We start from the raw sequence: 22,547 nt of genomic DNA, 5'->3' as shown, positions 1-22,547 counted from the left end.
ACTTTAATTTACTGCTTGACTTTCGTTTTATATTTTTTATCATTTAATGCCATGCTAAAGTTGGTACAATCTAGAGTCGGATTTTCTAGTTCCTCCCTCTGCTTCTACTTGAACAGATTTTCTATAGCATGATGGTGGACTTCTATGTGCCTTCCTCTAAGAACTTTTGGCAATATTAAGGTTTGAGGTTAAATTTACTACAACTACGAGATAAGTTTTATTTTTAATTACCTTCCCTGCTCATTCACTGATCACTTAATGGCCTGGACGAAGGACTAGGAATGTGGAACTGAGCCTGTAAAAACATATGGTCAAAGGATAAGTGACCCCACCTTCTCTGCCATTCTCATTGTAGCTGAGTTGGTATCTCTCATTCTTTACTTATTTACACTTGTTTGCAACAGGATTTCTCAACATTTTTCCCCTAACAAGCTGTCTTTTTTATAAACATTAAAATATTTTTTAATATATTTTATTGATTTTTTATAGAAAGGAAGGGAGAGGGATATAGAGTTAGAAACATCGACAAGAGAGAAACATCGATCAGCTGCCTCCTGCACACCCCCTACTGGGGATGTGCCTGCAACCAAGGTACATGCCCTTGACCCGGAATCGAACCTGGGACCCTTCAGTCTGCAGGCCGATGCTCTATCCACTGAGCCAACCCGGTTAGGGCAAACATTAAAATATTTTGATGAACACTAAAATCTTATATATTATACACCTATCGCAGATCCTCCAATAATATTTTGTTCAGTGTTGTTTCGCTATAACACTGATGAGATGCCATATGAACTTAACTCTTTTTTGTATCAATTAGCATATGATAAAATTGGTTTCATTATATGTTGTTTCACTTAAAGCTATAGAACCTATTGATGAAGTTAAGTGAGGATTTACTGTATTTTGATGCAACCCCCTCATAACAATTGCTAATGTACAGAAAGTGGTCTTGCTTCCCTCCTTTCTCCCCTCCCAGGCACTTAGTATCATCCCTGTATATTAACCAATTAGCTTTACTGCCCTCTTTCAAAAAGTATACTTCTAATCCTGGCTACCACCTTGTAGATGTTTGTTATTAATCTCTAAGTAATTTGAATTAAAGGCTGTGAATGAATCAACTTAAATGCTCTTTACAAATAAAAATTATATAATCTACCATGATCGGTCAGTAGCTTCATTGTTAAAGATGAAGGATGAATAAAAGAAACTTCTAGGAACACTCATCTCTGATTAATTTTATTAAATCTATGCTTAGGAAATGTTATCCTCATTTATATTTTTATTTTTATTTTTTTTAATATATTTTATTGATTTTTTTTACAGAGAGGAAGGGAGAGAGATAGAGAGTTAGAAACATCAATGAGAGAGAAACATCGATCAGCTGCCTCCTGCACATCTCCCACTGGGGATATGCCCACAACCAAGGTACATGCCCTTGACCGGAATCGAACCCGGGACCTTTCAGTCCGCAGGCCGACGCTCTATCCACTGAGCCAAACCGGTTTCGGCCTCATTTATATTTTTATATAATGCAATGTGTAATCTCAAAAGACTTTTTAAGTATAACTTTCATCTTTCAGCTATGCCAAAGAACAGGAAAAGTATTATGCATATTAACCTACAAAGTCCAAATTTCAGTGTCGTTATAGACTTCCCAGATACTTCATTCACTTCAACCAAGAATTTTAAAAAATTATTTTCATTCAGCTCTGAGAGTGAAATAATTTATAGGTGTTAAACAATGAACCCTTGTATTGATCATTCATTATTTCTACATTTCTTAAGTTCTTCAGGAGTGTCAGGCATTTGCTAAGAGCTAAGGATACAACAATGAACAAGACAGACAATTTCCCTGTCCTCATAAAGCATATGTTCTATTGAAGACAAACAATAAACAAGTAAAAAATTATATATACATATATTAAAATTATAGGTAGTATTAGTGCTACAAAGACAAAATAGAATAAAGGGATAAATGGGGGTGATCATTATTTTAGATAGGACAGATAGGAAAGGCCTCTTCAAGGAGCCTTGTAGAGTGATGAGATCTGATTTACCTTTTTAAACGATTTCTTTGGCTGCTGGCTGTGTAGATAATAGAATGTAGGGGATCAAGAATGGAAGCAGAAATACGGGTGAAAGATGATGGTGGCTTAGATTAAAGTGATGATGATGGAGACCCTGTAAAGTCATATTTGTACAACATTTTGAAGAATTAAAATGATTTTATGGGTTAAATGTGGATGTGAGCAAGAGAGAAGATTCAGGCATGAATCATGGGGTTTTGTTGAGCAACTGGGTAAATGCTGGAAAGGAGAAAGATCATAGATACCTCCTACAGTTTGGTTGTAGGGTTTGTGATAATACCATTTATTGACATGGGAAGGTTTTGTGGAGGGGGCAAAATTCAGCAGTTCTGATTTAGTCACATTAGATTTGTGTATGAAACATCTAATTGTAAATGTTTAGTAGACAGAAATAAAAGAGGAGAGCTCAAGGGAGATGACTAAGCTGGAAATACAAAGTTAGGCGTTATCTGCATAGAGATGATAATTTAGAACTATGGAACCAAATTAACTGTCTTAGGGAGTGAGTGGCTGGATAAAAGAATGGAGACCTGAGCCCAGGAGGACTGAGAAATGAAGAAGGAACCAGCAAAAAGTCCTGGGTAGGCGTTGCCAGTGTGCTAAGAGGAAAGTTAAGGGAACATGCTATAGGGTAGCAAGCTGCAGAAGTGACTCGAGGAGAAAGGTGTGATCCCCTGTGTCAAATACTGCTGCGAGAGATTGAGGAAGATGAAAACTGCAGCTTGATTACTGGATTTGGCAAGGTGACGATTACTGATAGCCTTAACATTTCAGTCAGGTGACGGTGTGGAAACCTTATTGCAACAAACGGAGGAGAGAATGGAAAAGGAAGAATTAGATACAGTACATAGAGAAAACTTTTATGTGAAATTTTACTAAAAAATGCGAACTGAGCCCTAACCAGTTTGGCTCAGTGGATAGAGCGTGGGCCTGCGGACTGAAGGGTCCCAGGTTCGATTCTGGTCAAGGGCATGTACCTTGGTTGTGGGCACATCCCCAGTGGGGGTTGTGCAGGAGGCAGCTGATCGATGTTTCTCTCGCATTAATGCTTCTAACTCTCTATTCCTCTCCCTTCCTCTCTGTAAAAAATCAATAAAAATATATTTTTTTAAAAAAATGGGAACTGAGATATAGCTGAGGGGAGGAATTATGGGGTCTCTGTGATCCAATAGTAGAGAAGAAATTGATGGCAGGAAAGAGAGTGGTTACTTACAGGAGCAAAGTCTGTAAGCAGATGACAAAAGATGAAATCCAGAATATGAGTCACCACAAAGCCCTATCACTTCCCCAATATAATGTCCAAGCTAATCACCAAGGCACCACACTTTCTACTATTAGAAATATTCCTTTGGGCTAAGGCGTCTTCAAAAGATCTGTATTAAAATGCATCATTTTATTTGGAAGGTTGGAAAGCCACATTTTTATATGGCGTTCTTTGAGTCCTTGTGCATTTCTTACTTTGACATTATGCCATAGTTTACATTGAGAGAAAAAAAAAGTTATATGGTACTCCATTTTCTGTTTTATTTTAAAGTGTTATTTAGAATATTGACCATTAAATCACTCCTAAAGTATCCTTTATGAAGAACCATAAAATTATCTTAAGTCTCAATATTAGGAAGAATGTTCCTCCTGTGCAACTAATTTGTTTTAATCTATGCATACTACTACTTGATTATGTTTTCTTTAGCCACTCAGAAGTTCAAAATAATTTTTTAACCCCATAGTTTATCATAAGAATTAGGGGAAACTGAAGGTCTTTCTGTCTGTCTCTCTCCATCTGTTTTAGGAAATTACCAAGCTGCTGCCTTTCCATAGGATTTTTTTGGATCGACTAGAAGAGAATGAAGCCATAGACCAGGACCTGCAGGCTTACATCCTGCACCGGATACACAGCAGCTCAGAAATCCAGAATAACATTTCACTTAATGGCAAAATGGACAATACTACATTTGGCAAACTCAGTTCTCATCTCAAGACCCTCAGTCAAGGGTCCTATTTATACCTGAAACTCACATTTGACCTCATAGAGAAAGGCTATCTAGTGTTAAAGAGCTCTAGCTACAAAGTAGTTCCTGTTTCGCTCTCGGAGGTTTATTTGCTCCAGTGCAATATGAAGTTCCCAACCCAGTCTTCCTTTGACCGGGTGATGCCTCTCCTGAATGTGGCAGTGGCCTCTCTCCACCCACTGACGGATGAACATATCTTCCAGGCCATCAATGCTGGTAGCATTGAAGGCACACTGGAATGGGAGGACTTTCAGCAGAGAATGGAGAACCTCTCTATGTTTCTGATCAAGCGCAGAGACATGACTCGTATGTTTGTTCATCCTTCTTTTCGAGAATGGCTTATCTGGAGAGAAGAAGGGGAGAAAACCAAGTTTCTCTGTGATCCCAGGTAAGCCATAGATCTGTAATAAGCAATTCTGAACCTATTTTGTTTTTACTGCAGGGAGCATGGGCATTGAAAGCAATGAGAAGTGTTCTCCATTGAACATTTCACATACAGGAAATAACTCTGTTTCTTCTCAAGACAAGGCTATAGTGAGATTAACTAATTTATTTTCTCACATTGTTATTTCCTTGAGATTCAGAATCTGCATAGATATGCAGAATGCTCCTGTACATTCCTGTATTTTTCCTAAATAATGTTCTGGGTTCTTACTGGTGATCCCAGGCTATAATTAATTTTGCCATTTAACAGACTTCTTCAGTGTTCTTCAGATATGAAGAAAGAATTGATATAGTATCCATCTCTTTGACTTAGAGCAGAATCACTTTAAAATTGCAGTTGCCCTTTTAAAAGCCATACCATTGTTAAAAGTCACCAATGACTAATCTCATTAAAGCCCAGCCAGTACTAAAATTTATACTGGAAAATTGAATCTTAAATCTCATAGCTGAAAAAGACTGGTGACCAACTTAAGAGATCGGTTGGTAGCCACTTTACCTTTAGATAAATAAGGTGCCATTATTCCCATCTATAATAATAAAAGCATAATATGCTAATTGACCGGACAGTCAAACAACCTTCCAGACGAAGCTGCAGCAGCAGGGGCCGAGGCAGAGGCTGTTGGGGGCGATGAGGCAGGCAGGCGAGTGGTTAGGGGCAATCAGGCAGGCAGGCAGAGGCACATAGGAGCGATCGGGCAGGCAGGCAGAGGGGTTAGGGGTAATCAGGCAATCAGGCAGGCGAGCGGTTAGGAGCCAGAGGTCCTGGATCCCCCGAGGGGTTCTGGATTGCGAGAGGGTGCAGGCCGGGCTGAGGGACACCGCCCCCCCGCCCCCCCCCCCCATGCACGAATTTATTAAAACTCTAGTTTTACTATAAAAGGCCTTAAAAATTCTGAATCACTTGTCCAACATCAAGTTAATAGGTGGGAGAAAGGAGGAGGGACCAGAAGAGGGGTGGCAAATACATGGTATGTACCACCACTCCCCTGTCTTTCAGCCATGGCAGACAGCACTGATTCACCCCAGCACTCTTTCCTGATGGACTTGACCCTGACTTAAAAATCTTCCTCAGCTCAACAAACCAGACTAAATATGAAACTGTTTCCCATTCTCTTGGGTAGAACTAGGTCTCTATCTTCCTAGGAGGGTGTTCTTTCTACTTCTCCACATTACCTTTTTTCAAAGAATTATTCCTTTAATTAAGTTGGTGTTATCAAAAGCAGGTCTACTCCTGACTTCCTGGAAACAAAAAAGACAACAACAACATAGGTGGCAAATGCAGAGTTTATTCTGGCTCAAAAAGATCGGCCAAAGTTGACTGAGGTTTTATTATTCTCTCGGCATGTTCGTCACCCGGCCTTATTAGAGACAACTGCTTGTGGGCATGCTGCTCAGCCCACTTCAGGCTGATTCATTAGAAAATTAGTTCCAGGCTCTGATGATGATATCAAGCCAGACAGCAGATTTCCTGGTATTTACTCTCAAAGGGAAACTTAAAGAAACAAACTAGTGGAAAGAACATGAACTTTTGAGTCAGATTACCTGCTTAGAAATCTCACCTCTTCTAGGAACTGTGACCTTTCGAAAGTTACAGGTTTCTGATACAGTTTTCTTATTTACGTAAAAGGGATAATAATTCCTAAAGTTATGGAGAATTAAGTGAGATGTAGTAAGTATAATGCCTAGAATAGTACATAGTACATACAGAGTGTTTAGGAAATGTCCTTTTTCCTTCCTTTTCTTTGCAGTAATGGATCCTTCAGGTCCACTTTAACTCAATCCTATGATTAATTGGATAGGTAGCAACAGTCTTCTACTATTAGCATTTTGGGGCACAAGATTTAAACAAACAAAAATTGTATAATATTCCCAAGAGGATTTTATTATAAACCCCACGAGTACTGCTGAGTACTGCTACTGAGGCTTAACACATAAGAGTTGGCAACCACATATTTAAGAAAAAGAGACCAATCTAGAATTGGTCTCTTTGACTTATAAACACTTTTTTTTAATTGTTTTATTGCTTAGAGTATTACAAAGGGTATTACATATGTGTCCTTCCCCTCCCCCCCCCCCCCCCCCCCCGCCCTTGACAATCCCCTGGCCTCCCCTTCCCCCCAGTGTCTTATGTCCATTTGTTATGCTTATATGCATGCATACAAGTCCTTCGGTTGATCTCTTACCCCCCTCCCTCCTGCCCCCCAACCCTCCCTGGCCTTCCAGTTTCCAGAGAAACTTTGCTAGTTGATCTGCTCTTTCATTCTGAAACATCTCAGAGGATTGAAAGCTGAGGTTCACAGTAGCCAGACTACCACAGAATTAGCAGTGTCCTTACAACAAATGAAACCTTCAAGGGCTCCCAAAGGAGAAAAGGTGGTATTTATGTGGCCATATCATGGTTTTACAGTCTTATCTTCTCAACATTGTTTATTAACTAGGAGCATTTCAGCAACAGGCTGATACACTGAGACAAGAAGAGCAAACACTTCTAATTTCAAATGCTGTGTATAGGCACACCTCGGAGATATTGCAGGCTCGGTTTCAGACCACCACAATAAAGCAAGTCATAATCTTTCTGTTGGTGAAGGGTCTTTCCTTTAATTTGTTAAAAAAAACAACAACAATGCAGCATCGGTGGAGCTCAATAACATGAAACACAATAAAACAAGGTGTACCTGTAGTCTGTTGCCTGGTGATTGAATAACACTCAGGGCTGCTGAGGGATCATCATATATCACTTAATGGCAGAGAATAAAATAGTAGGACCAAGAGTTATCATAAAAGCTTCCTTACATTTCATTTCAGTTGGAATTCAGTCTTCCACCCAGCACTGTCTGGCACCAGCTTTGTTACTAAAGTATTGATCTCAGAGTTTGAGGCCCTCTGGGTCAATGAGATGGAAATTCACTAAGAATTTAATGCTATTGGCAAAGCCCAAGGTGGCCTTTCAAAGAAACTGGCTGTAATTGCTTTCCATTTCAGGCAAGTCTGATTAGTAGGGCTCTCTCCAAACAGGGTTTGTCTTTGTGACCTTCTGCTTCTACGTCCTGTACATATTTCCGTCTCTGTTCTCTACCTTCTTTCCAGTTTCTCTCTATAGCATCTAATGTATCTCAGTAGATTAGGGGAGACCAACGTGATGCCTCTAAAATTACACTAGATAGGTCAGTGCCTAACATACATATCTCTGTGTAAGGAGAACTTTCAGAAGCAAGGGACCATCTCTGTCTCCTAGTCCATTTTCCTGGACTTTCAGCACTCACTTGTTCACCCTGAACTTGTTGACCTTATTAGGGCATTAGACACAGATAAGAATATTCTACTGAAGCCAAAAGTAGTTGATTTCATCAGAAATAGGCCACCCAGGGAGCTACTTCTGCTAAACTGAAGAGTCAGTAATCTGAGGCTGGTGCTGGAAAGAGGAAATAGCAGAGGCAGAAGTCAGTGTTGCAGTTGAGACAGTTTTCTTCATTTTAAGTATCAGACTTTCTATTGTTCCACACTCAGGGCAGAGAATTGATGCCCCAGAGAAATGACCTAATGTTGCATAGACATACAGCTGTCACAGAGAGATGAGTTAAAGATGTCTTTTCTTGGCTTGTTAACAAGATGTAGGGTATTTGTATGTGTGTGTTTATGTGTGTTTACCAAACTAAGTAAAGTAGCACTCAAAAATCTTTTATTCAAAACTTGTAAGATTTTGGATTTGCTTTCTACATAAAAGTATACTCTTTGAATCCCTTACAAACCTGAGACTTTGCCACATTATTCTGTTTTTTATTTCCCACTATTCATCACTGTCATACTCTATCATACTCTGAAATTAATCTGTCCTATAATTTTATTCCCTTAGGCACTGAGATATCAGATTAACTCACTAATCTAATAAACTAATCTCTGCTATTATGCTAATAAGAGGGAAGTAGAAAACCCATTTGAAGCAACTTATGCATTTTAAGTAAGGCTTTTGAGAGAAGTCACCAGCCTTTTATGCCTAACCTAGTAGTGAATTTGCTAGGGGAAATTTTAGGCTGATAAAGTAGACAGTTGGGACCTCCAGCCTAGTGGTGCTATCTAGTTTTTAAAGCAGTGGTTCTCAACCTTCCTAATGCTGCGACCCTTTAATACAGTTCCTCATGTTGCGGTGACCCCCAATTTCATTGTTACAAATTGAACATAATTAAAGCATAGTGATTAATCACAAAAGCAATATGTAATTATGTATGTGTTTTCCGATGGTCTTAGGCGACCCCTGTGAAAGGGTCTCGACCCACAGGTTTTAAAATTTAAAGCCTTGTGGTGCTGCTTAATATTTCTCCATAGCTTTAGGCTATCCCTGAATGAATCCCCACTCTATTTTTCTGTTTCCTTTTCTCACTATCTCTATTTTCATAGTATCTGGGCTCACCTTCCCTAGGAACAGCTTGCAGATCAACATATATGTATAAATGGGAATATATCTGTAAGATTTTAATACAGAGATTAGAAGACTCAGCTGCCTTATTTTCTTTTTAATTCTCAGTTGCCTTATTTTTAACTGTTTGAATAAAACGCATAAAGCTTGTTGTGAACATTTTTTAATGAGTACTGAGCTGCTATAACCTGAGATTGTGATTTGGAAGCCTAATTTCGGGGTGTCCTGATTTCCTCAAACTAAGAGAAACAACTTTTATGGTGAGTGAGAAAAGGAAAAGGCTACACAAATCCTGTTTATACCTATGAGGATAGTTGAGTACTTACTTGATTCTTTGTGAACAGAGTTGATATAATAAGTGGTCTATTGAGATTTTTTTCCAATTATTTGGGCCCTGTTAGTCAGTGAATTATACAGTGGAGACCTGGTGCTCCAGATGCATGCCATAAAGCAGAGTGTCAGAGAAGAAGAAGCTTATCTAAGGAAAAAAGAGGGCAGTCTTCCTATAAAAGAAAATTCACTGTGCCAGGACCTGGACAGTCTGGCTTTTTGCTGAAATGACCACAAAATGGTGAATTGCAGGGTTATGGTGATTTTGTTGGTTTGGTTTTTTTAATCCAAACACAAGCCTCCAGACCAGATGACATTTAACCTTCCCCCAACTGAAGCGCAAACCCTCAAGTTAGGTCATGGGTTCCGCTTTCTAAAAGCATTAGGAAAGAATTCAGCAAAGTGATGGGTCATGGGGAGAAAAAAAGAACTCCAGGAACTAAATCAACCCTTAGGAGGTTTGAAAGAGTTAAAGCAAAGAGAAGGGAAGTATACCAAACATCCCTTACTAGCACTTAACCATTAGTAGATTACCTTAGTTGCTGAAAATATTAACTGTCTGATCTCTGTACTGGATTTAGATCTGCTTCATTTCTAATTCTTCGTACCACTAAGGGGAAATCACTATTCTCATGTCATTATTTGGATGTGTGATTTCCAATAGAGATTTCATTAATCTGTAATATTATTGGGGATTTGTCTAATTTAACAATAAATATATTTTCTTATCATCTATGTTTCTAACTCCCTATTGGCATCAAGAGTAAATTTGAGACTCATATTTGAAGTGTTACTCTAGTGACCATAGCTGTGGTTTTATGATATAATGCAAGGGGGAAATTACATTAAATCTAATGTATATATGCACGAATGTTCTTCTACTTTACAAATTTTTCTCATGGGACCTACATCTATTAGTCAAATAGGCAAATGTTCCCACCTTTAAAACTCTCATATCTTTGAAGATGGGCAGCAATAACACTTTTTTTCCTTTTTCAAACCCAAAATTAAATTTGGAAAAAGTTGGTTATCAGAATTCTTCTCCAACACATTTAAAACTGAGAATTACTTATTCTTATCATCAAAGAAACTCATGTGAAGTTAGCTAATTAATAAGTATATAGAGAAATAATCCTGCTTATAAGATGGAGAAAGAACATCATTTTAAGACTTGGCAGGCATGTAAGAGAGTGAACTGATAAAAACACAGAAAGAACTTGTACTCTCCTATATTGGTTGATTTTTCTACAAGAAAGTGATAGTGCTTATATGTTTAAAAATATATTTAAATTAAGTGGATATGGATATAGTTATATATGTATACAAGGTGGGACAAAAGTAGGCTTAAAATTGTGGGTATGTGAAACCCAGAGTTTATTCTTGTATAATTATTTATTTATTGTATTATTTTCCATACAAACAACTATAAACCTACTTTTGCCCCACCGTGTGTGTGTGTGTGTGTGTGTGTGTGTGTGTGTGTGTTTATAGCAAATACTGGTTAAAACAACTTCACCTAAAAATCTGAAAATGGGGAGAAGTAGAGCAGGTGGTTAAGGGAAATTTTTGGTACAGTAGCACCCAACCCCCTTATCCACGTGGGATATGTTCCAAGACCCCTAATGGATGCTTGAAACTGAATAGTAACCAAACCCTATACAAATTATGTTTTTTTCCTATACATACACACCTATAATAAAATCTAACTTATAAATTAGGCAAAGTAAGAGATTAACAACAACAATAATAAAATAGAACAATTATAGCAATATACAATAAAAATTATGTGAGAGAGTGTGTGTATTTTTGTGTGTGTGATAACCAATATGGCTACTAAGTGACTAACAAGCAGGTAATGTGCACAGTATAGATACTATGGACCATGGAATTATTTACTTGTCGGGCAGGATAGAGCTAGAGGGCATGAGATTTCATCATGCTACTCAGAACAGCATGCAATTTAAACTTATGAATTATTTATTTCTGAAATTTTCCATTTAATATTTTCAGAATGGTTGACCACAGATAACTAAAACCAGGAAAAGTAAAAACCCTGTATAAGAGGGGGCTTCTGTACTGAAAGTTAAGAAATAGAGGCTAATTTGTCCTGTTAATGAGTCTCTGAAGCAACACTGGCTGAATGAAAAGATGGGAACCCCACAGGCTTTCCTAGATTGTCAAACTAAGATTAATGGCACAGTAATCAGAAGGAGTATTGCCAGCTTAATGGGATATGACAGCACACTGTCTTTTTTGTGAGTAGAGCAACTTACTCTGCTGTCTCTACAGACTTTTAAAAGCAGATAGATCTCCAGATTTAGTAAACTCAACTCTAATAGCGTTCTATTCTCTCTACCATAAGAACCCATGGCTGTGACATGTATTCACTGTAGCATATCTAGTTGGTGCTACCACCCAAATTTTACTTTTAAGTATCCACTTATTTCCATCTCTACTTACCACAGTGGTTCTCAACCTTGGCTGCACGTTAGAATCACCTGGGAATCTTTAAAATCCTGATTTCTGGGCCTCATCCTCCGGAAATTCTGTTTCTTTGTTACTAATGTTGGGGCCCCACCCCATAACAAAGAAACAGAATTTCCGGAGGATGAGGCCCAGAAATCAGGATTTTAAAAAGATTCCCAGGTGATTCTGATGTGCAGCCAAGGTTGAGAATCACTGACTTACCACACCCTAGGCTCTCACGTGAACTACTTTAGCCTCCTAATTGGTCTCCCCTTCAATCCATTTCACCAGAAGCCAAAGTGATTTTTAAAAATGCAAATCAGACCATGTAACCTCTTCCTGAAATCCTTCAGTGGTTTTTTGTTGGGATTATAATAAAATTAAAGACAGATTTTTCAAAGCCCTGTATTACAAAGATAGCTTCTGCCTTCCTCTCTAAATTGAGCTAGTTTATATACAATTTCCTGGTCATAACCAGTCATCTGCCAGTTCCTTGAACTTGCTGAACTCCTTCCCACCTCTAGGCCTTTGCTCTTAACAATTCCCTCCATCTGGAGCTCACTTTCCCTGGCTCATCACATGGCAAGATCTCATGCCTCCTTCAGATCTCGGCTTAATGCCACCTCTTCAGAGAGACTTCCGCTTGTCACCATATCTAAGTAAGTTTCTCCTGGTTTTCTTTATCATAGCAACCTTTTTACTTTCTACCCTTATCCCAATCTGTTATTAACTTACTGTATGTGAATACTCCTTTCTTGTTTACTCTCCCCTCTAGAATGTCAGTGAGCTCAAGTGAGAACAAGAACGTTTTCTATCATGCTCACCTTGGTGTTCCTAATGATTAATAGAGTGCCTGGCACACTGTGAGCACTCAGTAAAATACTTTTTTAATAATGAGTTAGTGAACAAAAGAATGGTGAGTGGTACTAATACTAAGCTTGCAACTGAAAATATTTGAGAAACTCTTCTCACAGTTCAAAAGACAGTGTCTTTTGTTCACTCTGTGACCGTGTGTCAGGAATAAGCGAAGACAGGCATTTCAACAAGCATTCAGTGAACATTTATTGTGTAATATAATCAAGGTTCTGTGTTAAGCACTGAAGGGGATACAAATATGAATAAGATAGATCTGTCTACCAGGACTTACAGCTTAGTGGTTTTAACAGACACATTTATAACTATAATTCAAGGCAGAGCCCTGTACTAGTGGTATAAACAAAGAGCTAAGGAACATGGAGTAAGAGCGACATGATAAATCCTGTGCCTACTGCTGATGTTTCAAACGGCCACAGTTTGGTGAAGTCATAGCTCTTCTGCCTCGTGAAGCCCTGCCAACTGCTTAAAGACTCCATTGTCAGAGGAGAGGCATCGGTTTTCCTAAGGCCAGTGGTGCATTAATGAACCAAAGGGCAATCAGAAACTGAGGCAAAGTGGGAGAAAGCAGTAAATCTCCCCAAAGTCTATGTTTAAAAAGAATAATGCTGTTCTGCTCATTTCTACAAAGGTAGATCTTGGGCATACTTTACTTAGTCTGCTACATAAAGTTCATCAGGCTCCTTAATTTCCACATTGGATAAGAAACAGTAAGACAAGCTAACCAGAAATGTATTTTGTATTTAGGATCCATGAGAAGGACATACCAAAGCAGTTTCTAACTGATGAGCTAAAGTGTAAGGAAAGAAGTGTGGGTGTTACTTGCTGAGAATTGATAGCAGCAAGCAGACTGTAAGGCAGCAATCACCAAAGTTTAAGTGCAGGCAGAATTTTTTAAGTAAGAGGTGAAAACGAGCAGGATTGTCAATCTATTCTCAATATTTGAGTCATAGTCACACTCATTTCACAGTTGAACAATGGCAACAGAGATGCCCACAAATTCAAGGCTGAGTTGGATAGTGAATTGGAAAGTGGACCTCGAAGTCCTCGTGTTGCTCTTCCTGGAACCCATCTGCTTAGCATTTATTCATTCATGAAACATTTGTTGAACTTCTATTCTACAACAAGGACTGTGCTATACTCTAGAGAAACTTAAGTGAATAAGACATCCCCAGCATTAAAGCCTTGCCCTTTAAAGGGAGGTCAGGCACATAGCAACCAACAATAGGGCAATAGTGCAAGTGTGAGATGCAAAGTGCCTTTGGGGAATTAAAAGAAGTTCTGATGGTCTGAAAGACTGATAGGAATGTGGCTAGGGAAAAAAAGCCTTGAAAACCATATTTAAGACCTTAAGATTTTATTCTGTAGATAATAAGGAATCTCTAATTTTGAGGCGGAGGAGACAATGATCAGATAACTCTGATGATGTGAAAACTAGCTCTGACAAGTGGTATGTGGCCCTATTTGTCTAGGTGAGAAATGCCATGACCTGTAATGTAAGAACAGAGAGCCAGGTATGCATGGGAGAGACATTTTGGAGATACTCAACAGCACTTGGTGTGTGTGAGTGTGTAGAAGGTGAGGGTGGAGGGATCAAGAGTGACTTCAACACTTAACCCTGAACAGTGTAGCATAGTTAAGCTACTGATGGACAGAGCATTCTGAGTGGAGGAGGGATCCTAGCATGAGCAACAGCAGGAGAAAGAACAGGCTATGGGGAGAAGGTGAGTTCTATGTTGGACATGTTTATAATGAATTACCTCCAAGAGAAGATGCACAAATATATTTAAACGTGACTTTGAAAAATAGAAAAAGGGAAAACTCAGACACAGAATTATGTATTTTGGAGTTATCAGTGAATAACTGACAGTAGAAGCCATAGGACTAAATAAGATCACTTAAGAGTATAAAGCAGGAAGTTTAGAAGTATGATAACAGAATATATTTAATACTAAAATAAAGTGATGAACCAAATAATAGTTTACAAGGGTAATATTAGAGTTAGAAGGAGAAACAAGAAACAGTAAGGTTATAGAAGTCAAAGGAGATTTTTCTGGGCCAGGTCTGAAGCAATGAATGTAATTTCTGCCTGTATTCCATTAGCCAGAACTCGGTCACATTACCCTCTTGAATGTGAATGCAAGGTCCCTGGCAAAGTAGCCACTTCACCACAGCTCTTGACCGTGCTAAGGAGCACAAATCTTTTGTAGGCAGCTACCTATCTCTGCCCCATAATGCTGGTCTCACTGGGTCTCCCTAAGTAATTCTCCACATTTACCTCTATAACAGACATTTTACAGCAGCAAACATTATTTCAGTCCAAATTATGAGATAAATAAGATAGGCTTTAGATTGCAAGCAGTTCTTTGCCAGCTGGCTATGACTATATCACTTTATTACATCTGAGCACCACACAGAGGAATATCAGAACACTTCGGTGTTATTTCTCTGAAACACCAAAGTGTTGTATATCAAGTTTGTCATTCCAGGAGCTAATGAAATCTGTATGACTACACATTAGTGTCTACGACTAGAACAATGGAGAAAACATCCATGCTAGAAATGTTTGATTCCATCTGTTAGCATGTTTCAGTGCTACAAATAGAAACTTTAAGGCTTGCTATCTCCCTGGGGTGGCTAAGTGAAAATCTATTAGAAAAACAAACATAGTGTCATTATATGTTTTGTATAAAACAAGTTATTCAACTTCCAGACTGTTAAATGTGCGGTGGTGGAAGGAGGGTGATTCTTGCTTTAGAAAAAGTTTTTTTCTTCTAAGAGACCTCATAACTCTCAACTTTCAAGGTCTAGGGAAATAGGGTTGTCATGCAAGTGTAGCTCCTCACTGCCTTGTTGTAATCCACAGTTGTCCAAGGGTGAGTGTCACTTGTCTCCAGTAATCCATATGGAGGAGCTAAAAATGAGAATGGAGATAGGATCTACCCTCTACTATTCTGGATACTTCCTCTCTGCCTTTTGTCAGAGCACTGTATATATCCAGGACAGGGGACCAGGGACAATGCTGGGAAGAATCTTCAACTCTGACCTAAGGCTAGAGCAGCCGTGGGCAAACTACAGCCAGCAGCCGGATCCATTTATGTAATGATGTTTACTTTGAATTTATATTAGTTCACACAAACACTCCATCCATGCTTTGTTCCGGCCCTCCGGTCCAGTTTAAGAACCCATTGTGGCCCTCAAGTCAAAAAGTTTGCCCACCCCTGGGCTAGGGGGAGAAAATAGAAACAAAATCACAGGCTAAAAGAAAACTAATTAAGAGGCTGCTGGTGATCTTAGAGAATAGTAAGACTAGAAGTCAAAAGGAAGGGAGTTCAGGAGTAAGAAACTGATAAGAAAAATACAAATAAATATAGACAGATGTAGTGTAACACATTCGGGCCATAGGTTAGCCAGTGGCACCATATTTTATCAGAACAGTAAGGCACACATGGAAATGCCAGCATATATTATAAATTGCTTTTACCCTTGTGTCCTGAACACCGTAAGCTTTGAGTTCAATGAACTGATCGGAGTCATTCTCTTATAAGTAATGTAATTTGCTTATATCCAAAAAAAAAAAAAAGAATTACATTGTCTCCTTCATCTTTCTCTTGGCCTATATTGCTGGTTGTTTCTCCTGTGTGCCTGATGAGCAACAACAAAGCAAGCTCTATTAGATGAAATGCAAACGTCTTACCAGGATTTCTTAGTTATGGTAGTAAAATGAAGGCACTAGGGCAGGGGTCCTCAAACTTTTTAAACAGGGGGCCAGTTCATTGTCCCTCAGACTGTTGGAGGGCCAGACTATAGTTTAAAAAAAAACTATGAACAAATTCCTATGCACACTGCACATATCTTATTTTGAAGTAAAAAAACAAAATGGGAACAAATACAATATTTGTATTTGCATGTGGCCCGCGGGCCGTAGTTTGAGGACCCCTGCACTAGGGCAAAGTCAATTTTGTGTCTAACTGAAATTCATTTTCTTGTCAAATATGAACTTTTTTCCCCCTTAATTCTGATAAGCCTGGATTTTCATTAGAATGCTTCAGGCATAGGTGGGGGATCAGAGGCCTGTATTCAGGAGTTCTAGTCACTATGTACAGCTAGGGATGAGTTATTTAAAGTAATAATTCTTACATCAGGGAGGGTACTGATGGTTCCATGAAGGCTATCCTTGTCTGAGATATTCTCTCAATTAAATAACTTCCCTGCCATTGTGGTTCATCTCATCCAATCAGATAACCACTAGAATTTGGAAATTCTATGAAGCTCAAGATTAGAACATGGTAAAATTATTTTTTAATCTTATTAGAATGAAATCTCCATGAGATGACTCCTGTAAGATGGGAACTCTCCCACCCCCTGTTCTTTACTGAAACTTAACAAAACAAAAACCAAGAAATAAAGACCATGTTTGTTTTAAACTTCAGTGTGAGATATCTTAAATGTTAAACCTGGCAGAGTAGCCAGTGTTCAATGTGAGGGAATATCATCCAGTAGACATCTGGGCTTCCTCTCAAGGAAGTGTTACCAACAAAATTCACTTGCTACTTTTTTCCTTCTGTTGGATTAATTCACTGGATTTGAAATTGAAATTGGGTTCATTTCCCTTTTCTATGACACTTCAAATGAAAGGAATAGAAGAATTGTGTTACCAGTGGCATTAGGACTCTGCTGGCCACTAACCTGGTGGGGAGTAGAGAGTTACTTAAAGTAATACAGTTCCACAGAATTTTGTGTCCACAGAGCTAGAGCCAGTGTGGCAAGAAGGCACATCCCAAAGGCGATCAAGTGTCCTTTCTTTAATGCCCAGTTTTCTTTTGCTTTCAAAAAAATTTATGGGAAATTTTTATATGCAATACTAGAGGCCCGGTGCATGAAAATTCATGCACTGGAGGGGGTGTCCCTTAGCCCAGCCTGCCTCCTCTCACAGTCTGGGAGCCCTCAGGGGCAGGAGGTGACCCGGTGATCAGGGGAAGGTGATGCCCCATCACACCTCTGCTGCTGCCACTGCCAGCAGCGCAAGCCTCAGCTGGCCCTGGTTACCTGAACCTCGGGCGGCCCAGGGTGGCTGGGCAGCCGACATCCGAGGCTTGCCTGCACCTCGGGCCGGCCCTCGGCAACTGGGGGGCCTACGGGGACTGGGGAACTCCGGAGGCAGGTGCGCAGAGCGGCTGGGCCCACCTGGGGGCGGGCCCAGCCTTGCCACGTGCCTGCCACCCCAGCGGGGCTGAGGGGACTGGGTGCCGCCATCTTGTGGCTGTGGGCACCGCCACCTTTGAGGGCATAGCAGTCAATTAGCATATTCTCTCCTTATTGGCTGTGGGCACTGCCATCTTTTGAGGGTGGGACAGCAATTAGCATATTCCCTCCTTATTGGCTGTGGGTGCTGCCATCTTTGTGACAGCATAAGGGTCAATTAGCATATTCCCTCTTTATTAGATAGGATATTATGCTAGGTGCTTTGAAGAATATAAATCACTCAGAATTTCTGTCATAAATGTAAACAGAAACACACACACATAACCCTCAATATATACACATGCATACACCCATACCTATTCATACATACATTCACACTTTAAGGAGTATTTCATTAGGATGCTTTGAGCTAGAAGAAATAGAAAATTCTAACTCAAATGGATTAAATAATAAATTTTTAGATACTTTATATAACAAGAAATCCAAAATTAGGGCAGCTCCTAATGCTGTACAGTCAGGGCTCAGGTGCTATATTTCTGCAATTCTCTTAGCTTAATTCTTCTTTTGGCTTTGTCTTAGGGTAGCTGCCACATGATTACAAGAGGGTCACAATAGTTCTGGGCTACAGAAGCAGATAACACAACATGCAGAGGCAGAAAAGGGGTTTTCTCTTTCATAACAGAGTGGGAATCTGTTAATAAGGAGATAAGGAGGAATGGATGCCATCAGGAAACCTATAGTCTAGTAGAGGAAAGGGTATGTGGAAGTGTGGTAGATACTGTATAAGACTCCGGAGGCAGGCGCACGGAGCGGCCGGGCCCACCTGGGGGCGGGCCCAGCCTTGCCACGTGCCTGCCGCCCCAGCGGGGCTTTATATATATACTATATAAAGTATATATAATGGTAGTTCCAAAGAAAAACTATCCCTTTTCCTCTACTGGAAGGAAAGGGAAGATAGCTGCTGACCAGAGAATACTTCACTTGGGGAAGAGGTTGTTAATCTAGTTTGAATTTGAGATACTCTGGGACCTCCAGGTGCAGAAATCCAATAGACAGTTGGATGTATACTGACCTATGGCTGAGAAGTCTAACTAGAGAAAAGGATACAGGATGCAGGTGGTGGTGAAGGCCCTGAGGATGGAAGAGCTAATTCAGAGGACAGACCAGGACCGAAAATGAGACCCTGAGGAACACTGACATTTAAAGCATGGGTGAAATAAAGGAGTTGACAGAGACAAAAAATAAAAATGAAAATCTTTTCATGCCATCTGTGTGTGGGATGGGTGTAAGCTAACTAGAAATGACATTTTGTGATACTCACACGTGTGATTTGGGTAAAGGACTGGTAAAAGCTAGGAACCTTTCAATACTTATTCTTTGCCCAGTTGCAGTTGTCCTTCCCTAAGAAATTGGTTGAATGAGACAGAATCTTGGAGGTTTGGCTAGACCTGAACAATCCTCCACCCAAAGCAGAATTGGTACATTAACATTTCTAAAATGAGTCTCTTTTTCTTTGCAGGAGTGGTCACACATTACTTGCCTTCTGGTTTTCCCGCCAAGAGGGAAAACTAAACCGACAGCAGACTATTGAACTGGGACATCACATCCTCAAAGCACACATTTTTAAGGTAACTAGAGAAGTTGGAGGCTTTTTTCTTTCCATCTCCAGCAGGCTTTCCTTAACAGTATTTTTAAAGCTACTGTTATTTCAGTAAAGTCCTTGCTTTCTGAAATTATTTTGTTGCAAAGCCAGTCCATGTCCTGAAAAGTATGGCTGTTCCTCCCTAGGCATTTGGAAAGAAAACCTCATTTGTCATCTCCAGCTTAGCGGACTGCTAGGCTTTCCAGGAAATGGACATGTATTATCATTCAGCTGAGAAGCATATAGATGTATATTCAATATATGACCTACAATCTCCTGAGGACAGTCATGTTGTAGCAGTTAGTTGCAGATTTTCACAATATCTAAAAAAAATCACTGAGAGCACTCTTTCAATTTTCTTATACATCTTTTTTTAAAATTGTATTTTATTGATTTAAGAGAGGGAGAGAGAGAAACATCAACCTATTGTTCCATTTATTAAGGCATTCATTGGTTGATTCTTGTATGGGCCCTGACCAGGGATTAAACCCGCAACTTTGGCCTATCAGGACAACACTCTAACCAACTGAACTTCCTGACCAGGGCCTCGTTTCTTAGTGAAGATTTCAATTCTCTTAGTGAAGATTTTAATATTTCTAGTGTTGTGATGTTCCAAGTACCTGGAACCATTTTCTCTTCAAATTATAATCCCAATTTGTCTCCCGGTGGTTTCAAAATTTTTAAGTACTCTATAGCATCAGCTCCCATCTCTCCACATTCACAAGGCTGGAATGGAGGACCCAGAGGAGGGCATATCATTCACTGTTTGTGCACGAATGCATTTGTTTACTCAGCGCTTACTGAGTCATTGTCGGTACTAGTGCTGGAAAAACAAGAAAGATACAGACCCTAATCTCAAGGAATTTTTAGTGTTGATACCAGTATAAGGTAAAAACACAAAGGTCAAGGAAGAAATGTTCTGATTTTTCTAGCCCACAGTTTGCTGGAAGTCTGCTACTTCCCATCTTTACAGTCTCTTCAGACTGCTTTTCCTGGCTCAGGGTTGAGATACAGGTATCTTTTATTTTCTTTAATATATATTTTATTGATTTTTTTACAGACAGGAAGGGAGAGGGATAGAGAGTTAGAAACATCGATGAGAGAGAAACATCGATCAGCTGCCTCTTGCACACCCCCTACTGAGGATGTGCCCGCAACCAAGGTACATGCCCTTGACTGGAATCGAACCTGGGACCCTTGAGTCCGCAGGCCAACGCTCTATCCACTGAGCCAAACCGGTTAGGGCGGATACAGGTATCTTAAACAGGTCTCTGGGTTGGACTTCCTCCAGGAGATACTGTTAAAGATAAATCAGTTCTCTTCAGAGAGAAAGATGGCAGTAAGGACAATTCAAAGAGCCTAGCAAATCTTCCCCATATGTAAGCACACAGCCAGAGAAGCCATTCATCAGATAGACAGATGTGAACCCACAGTGACAGGTCCTTTATTTGAATCATAATTTTCTTCTCTGAAAAATCACTGTACTAAAAAAAAAAAAATTATCTTACCCAATGATAAGTAGGAGAAGAATGGGACTAAAATAACAGGCAAGGTGGCTTCTTCCTGTTTCAAATGGGCCAAAAAGTATCTGCTGCCCTAACCGGTTTGGCTCAGTGGATAGAGCGTCGGCCTGCGGACTGAAGGGTCCCAGGTTCGATTCCGGTCAAGGGCATGTACCTTGGTTGCGGGCACATCCCCAGTAGGGGGTGTGCAGGAGGCAGCTGATCGATGTTTCTCTCTCATCGATGTTTCTAACTCTCTATCCCTCTCCCTTTCTCTCTCTAAAAAAATCAATAAAATATATATTTTTTTTAAAAAAGTATCTGCTACTTTGAGAAATTCTGGCATAATTATCCTTCAGTTAGATAGGAAATTTAACTTTTAAGCATCACCACTTTGAACTCTAAAGCTTTTAGCATCACTGTCTGCCTAGGATCAGATGCAAAACAATTTATGCTTGTCTTTTCTGTACCATAAAATGAACACCACATTAACAGGTAAATGGTAAGTTTTATTTGACCCACTGTGACTGTATCCAGTGCATGGAGACCTACATTTTAACCATACACCCATCATTGACACAGTTTTATCTTATGTTGCTACAGACAACATGGTTGCCTGAGATAAGAGTGGCTCCCTGTGTGATTCAAGCCATAAATACTTGGGTGTACAGCATAGGTGCTGACATGCCTGCAAGTAGAAGAATATAGACTTGGACTACGGTTTTCCTGATGCTGCACTTTTAGGATCTTTTAAATGCAGAGTCCTCCCTGTTGATAGCCTTTGGCTTCCCCCAGACTGCCAGAATTCTCAGTGCCCATCAGCTGAAGGTCATGAAAAGGCAAAAATAGACTCTATGCTTATACCCTGTACCACTTAGAACAGGGGTCCTCAAACTTTTTAAACAGGGGGCCAGTTCACTGTCCCTCAGACCGTTGGAGGGCCGGACTATAGTTTTTAAAAAAAACTATGAACAAATTCCTATGCATACTGCACATATCTTATTTTGAAGTAAAAAAACAAAACGGGAACAAATACTATATTTGTATTTGCATGTGGCCCGCAGGCCGTAGTTTGAGGACCCCTGACTTAGAACCTCTAATCAGCAGTGACATGTAGCCCAATTTATATTTCTTTCCAGTTAATTTTAAATTTCCCTTATTTTATCTTTGTGAAAAAGTACATACCATGTCATTAATCACTGTAAAAATCTGAGGTTGTGGGTCTGTAATTCTGGAAATTAGGCTGGCTATGGAGCCCTTTTCATTCTTTTTGCCTCTAACAACTTTATTGGGGTCTAATTTATGTATCATAAAATTCACCCATTTTACTCATACAAGTCAATGACAATTAGTGTAATTAGAGTCATGTAACTATCGCCACTATTAGTACCTTTACATTACCCTAGAAATAATCTTTGTGCCCATTTGAAGGTACTCTACATCTACATTCTCTCTATAGATTTGACTTTTCTGGACATTTCCTATAAATGAAATCATACAGTATGTGGTCTTTTGTGTGTGGCTTCTTCACTTAGTGAGATGTTTTCAGGGTTCATCCATGTTGTAGCCTGT

General features: G+C 39.6%; 1 protein-coding gene across 8 annotated transcripts in view; it reads left to right on the top strand.

Moving 5' to 3' along the window:
* TANC2 (tetratricopeptide repeat, ankyrin repeat and coiled-coil containing 2) overlaps positions 1 to 22,547 on the top strand; it is a 247,181-nt gene that overhangs the window by 181,895 nt on the left and 42,739 nt on the right. For all 8 annotated transcript variants that reach the window (XM_036340072.1, XM_036340071.1, XM_036340070.1 and 5 more), the window contains 2 exons: positions 3,880 to 4,487; positions 19,351 to 19,459. In XM_036340072.1, coding sequence (XP_036195965.1) covers positions 3,880 to 4,487; positions 19,351 to 19,459 — 717 coding nt within the window. The remainder of the gene's footprint in view (positions 1 to 3,879; positions 4,488 to 19,350; positions 19,460 to 22,547) is intronic.

Source organism: Myotis myotis, unplaced genomic scaffold (genome assembly GCF_014108235.1).
Source record: "Myotis myotis isolate mMyoMyo1 unplaced genomic scaffold, mMyoMyo1.p scaffold_m19_p_17, whole genome shotgun sequence".
In the NCBI taxonomy this organism is placed as follows: domain Eukaryota; kingdom Metazoa; phylum Chordata; class Mammalia; order Chiroptera; family Vespertilionidae; genus Myotis; species Myotis myotis.
The sequence above is the reverse complement of the archived record's forward strand: the minus strand, read 5'-3'. Positions and strand labels throughout refer to the sequence as shown.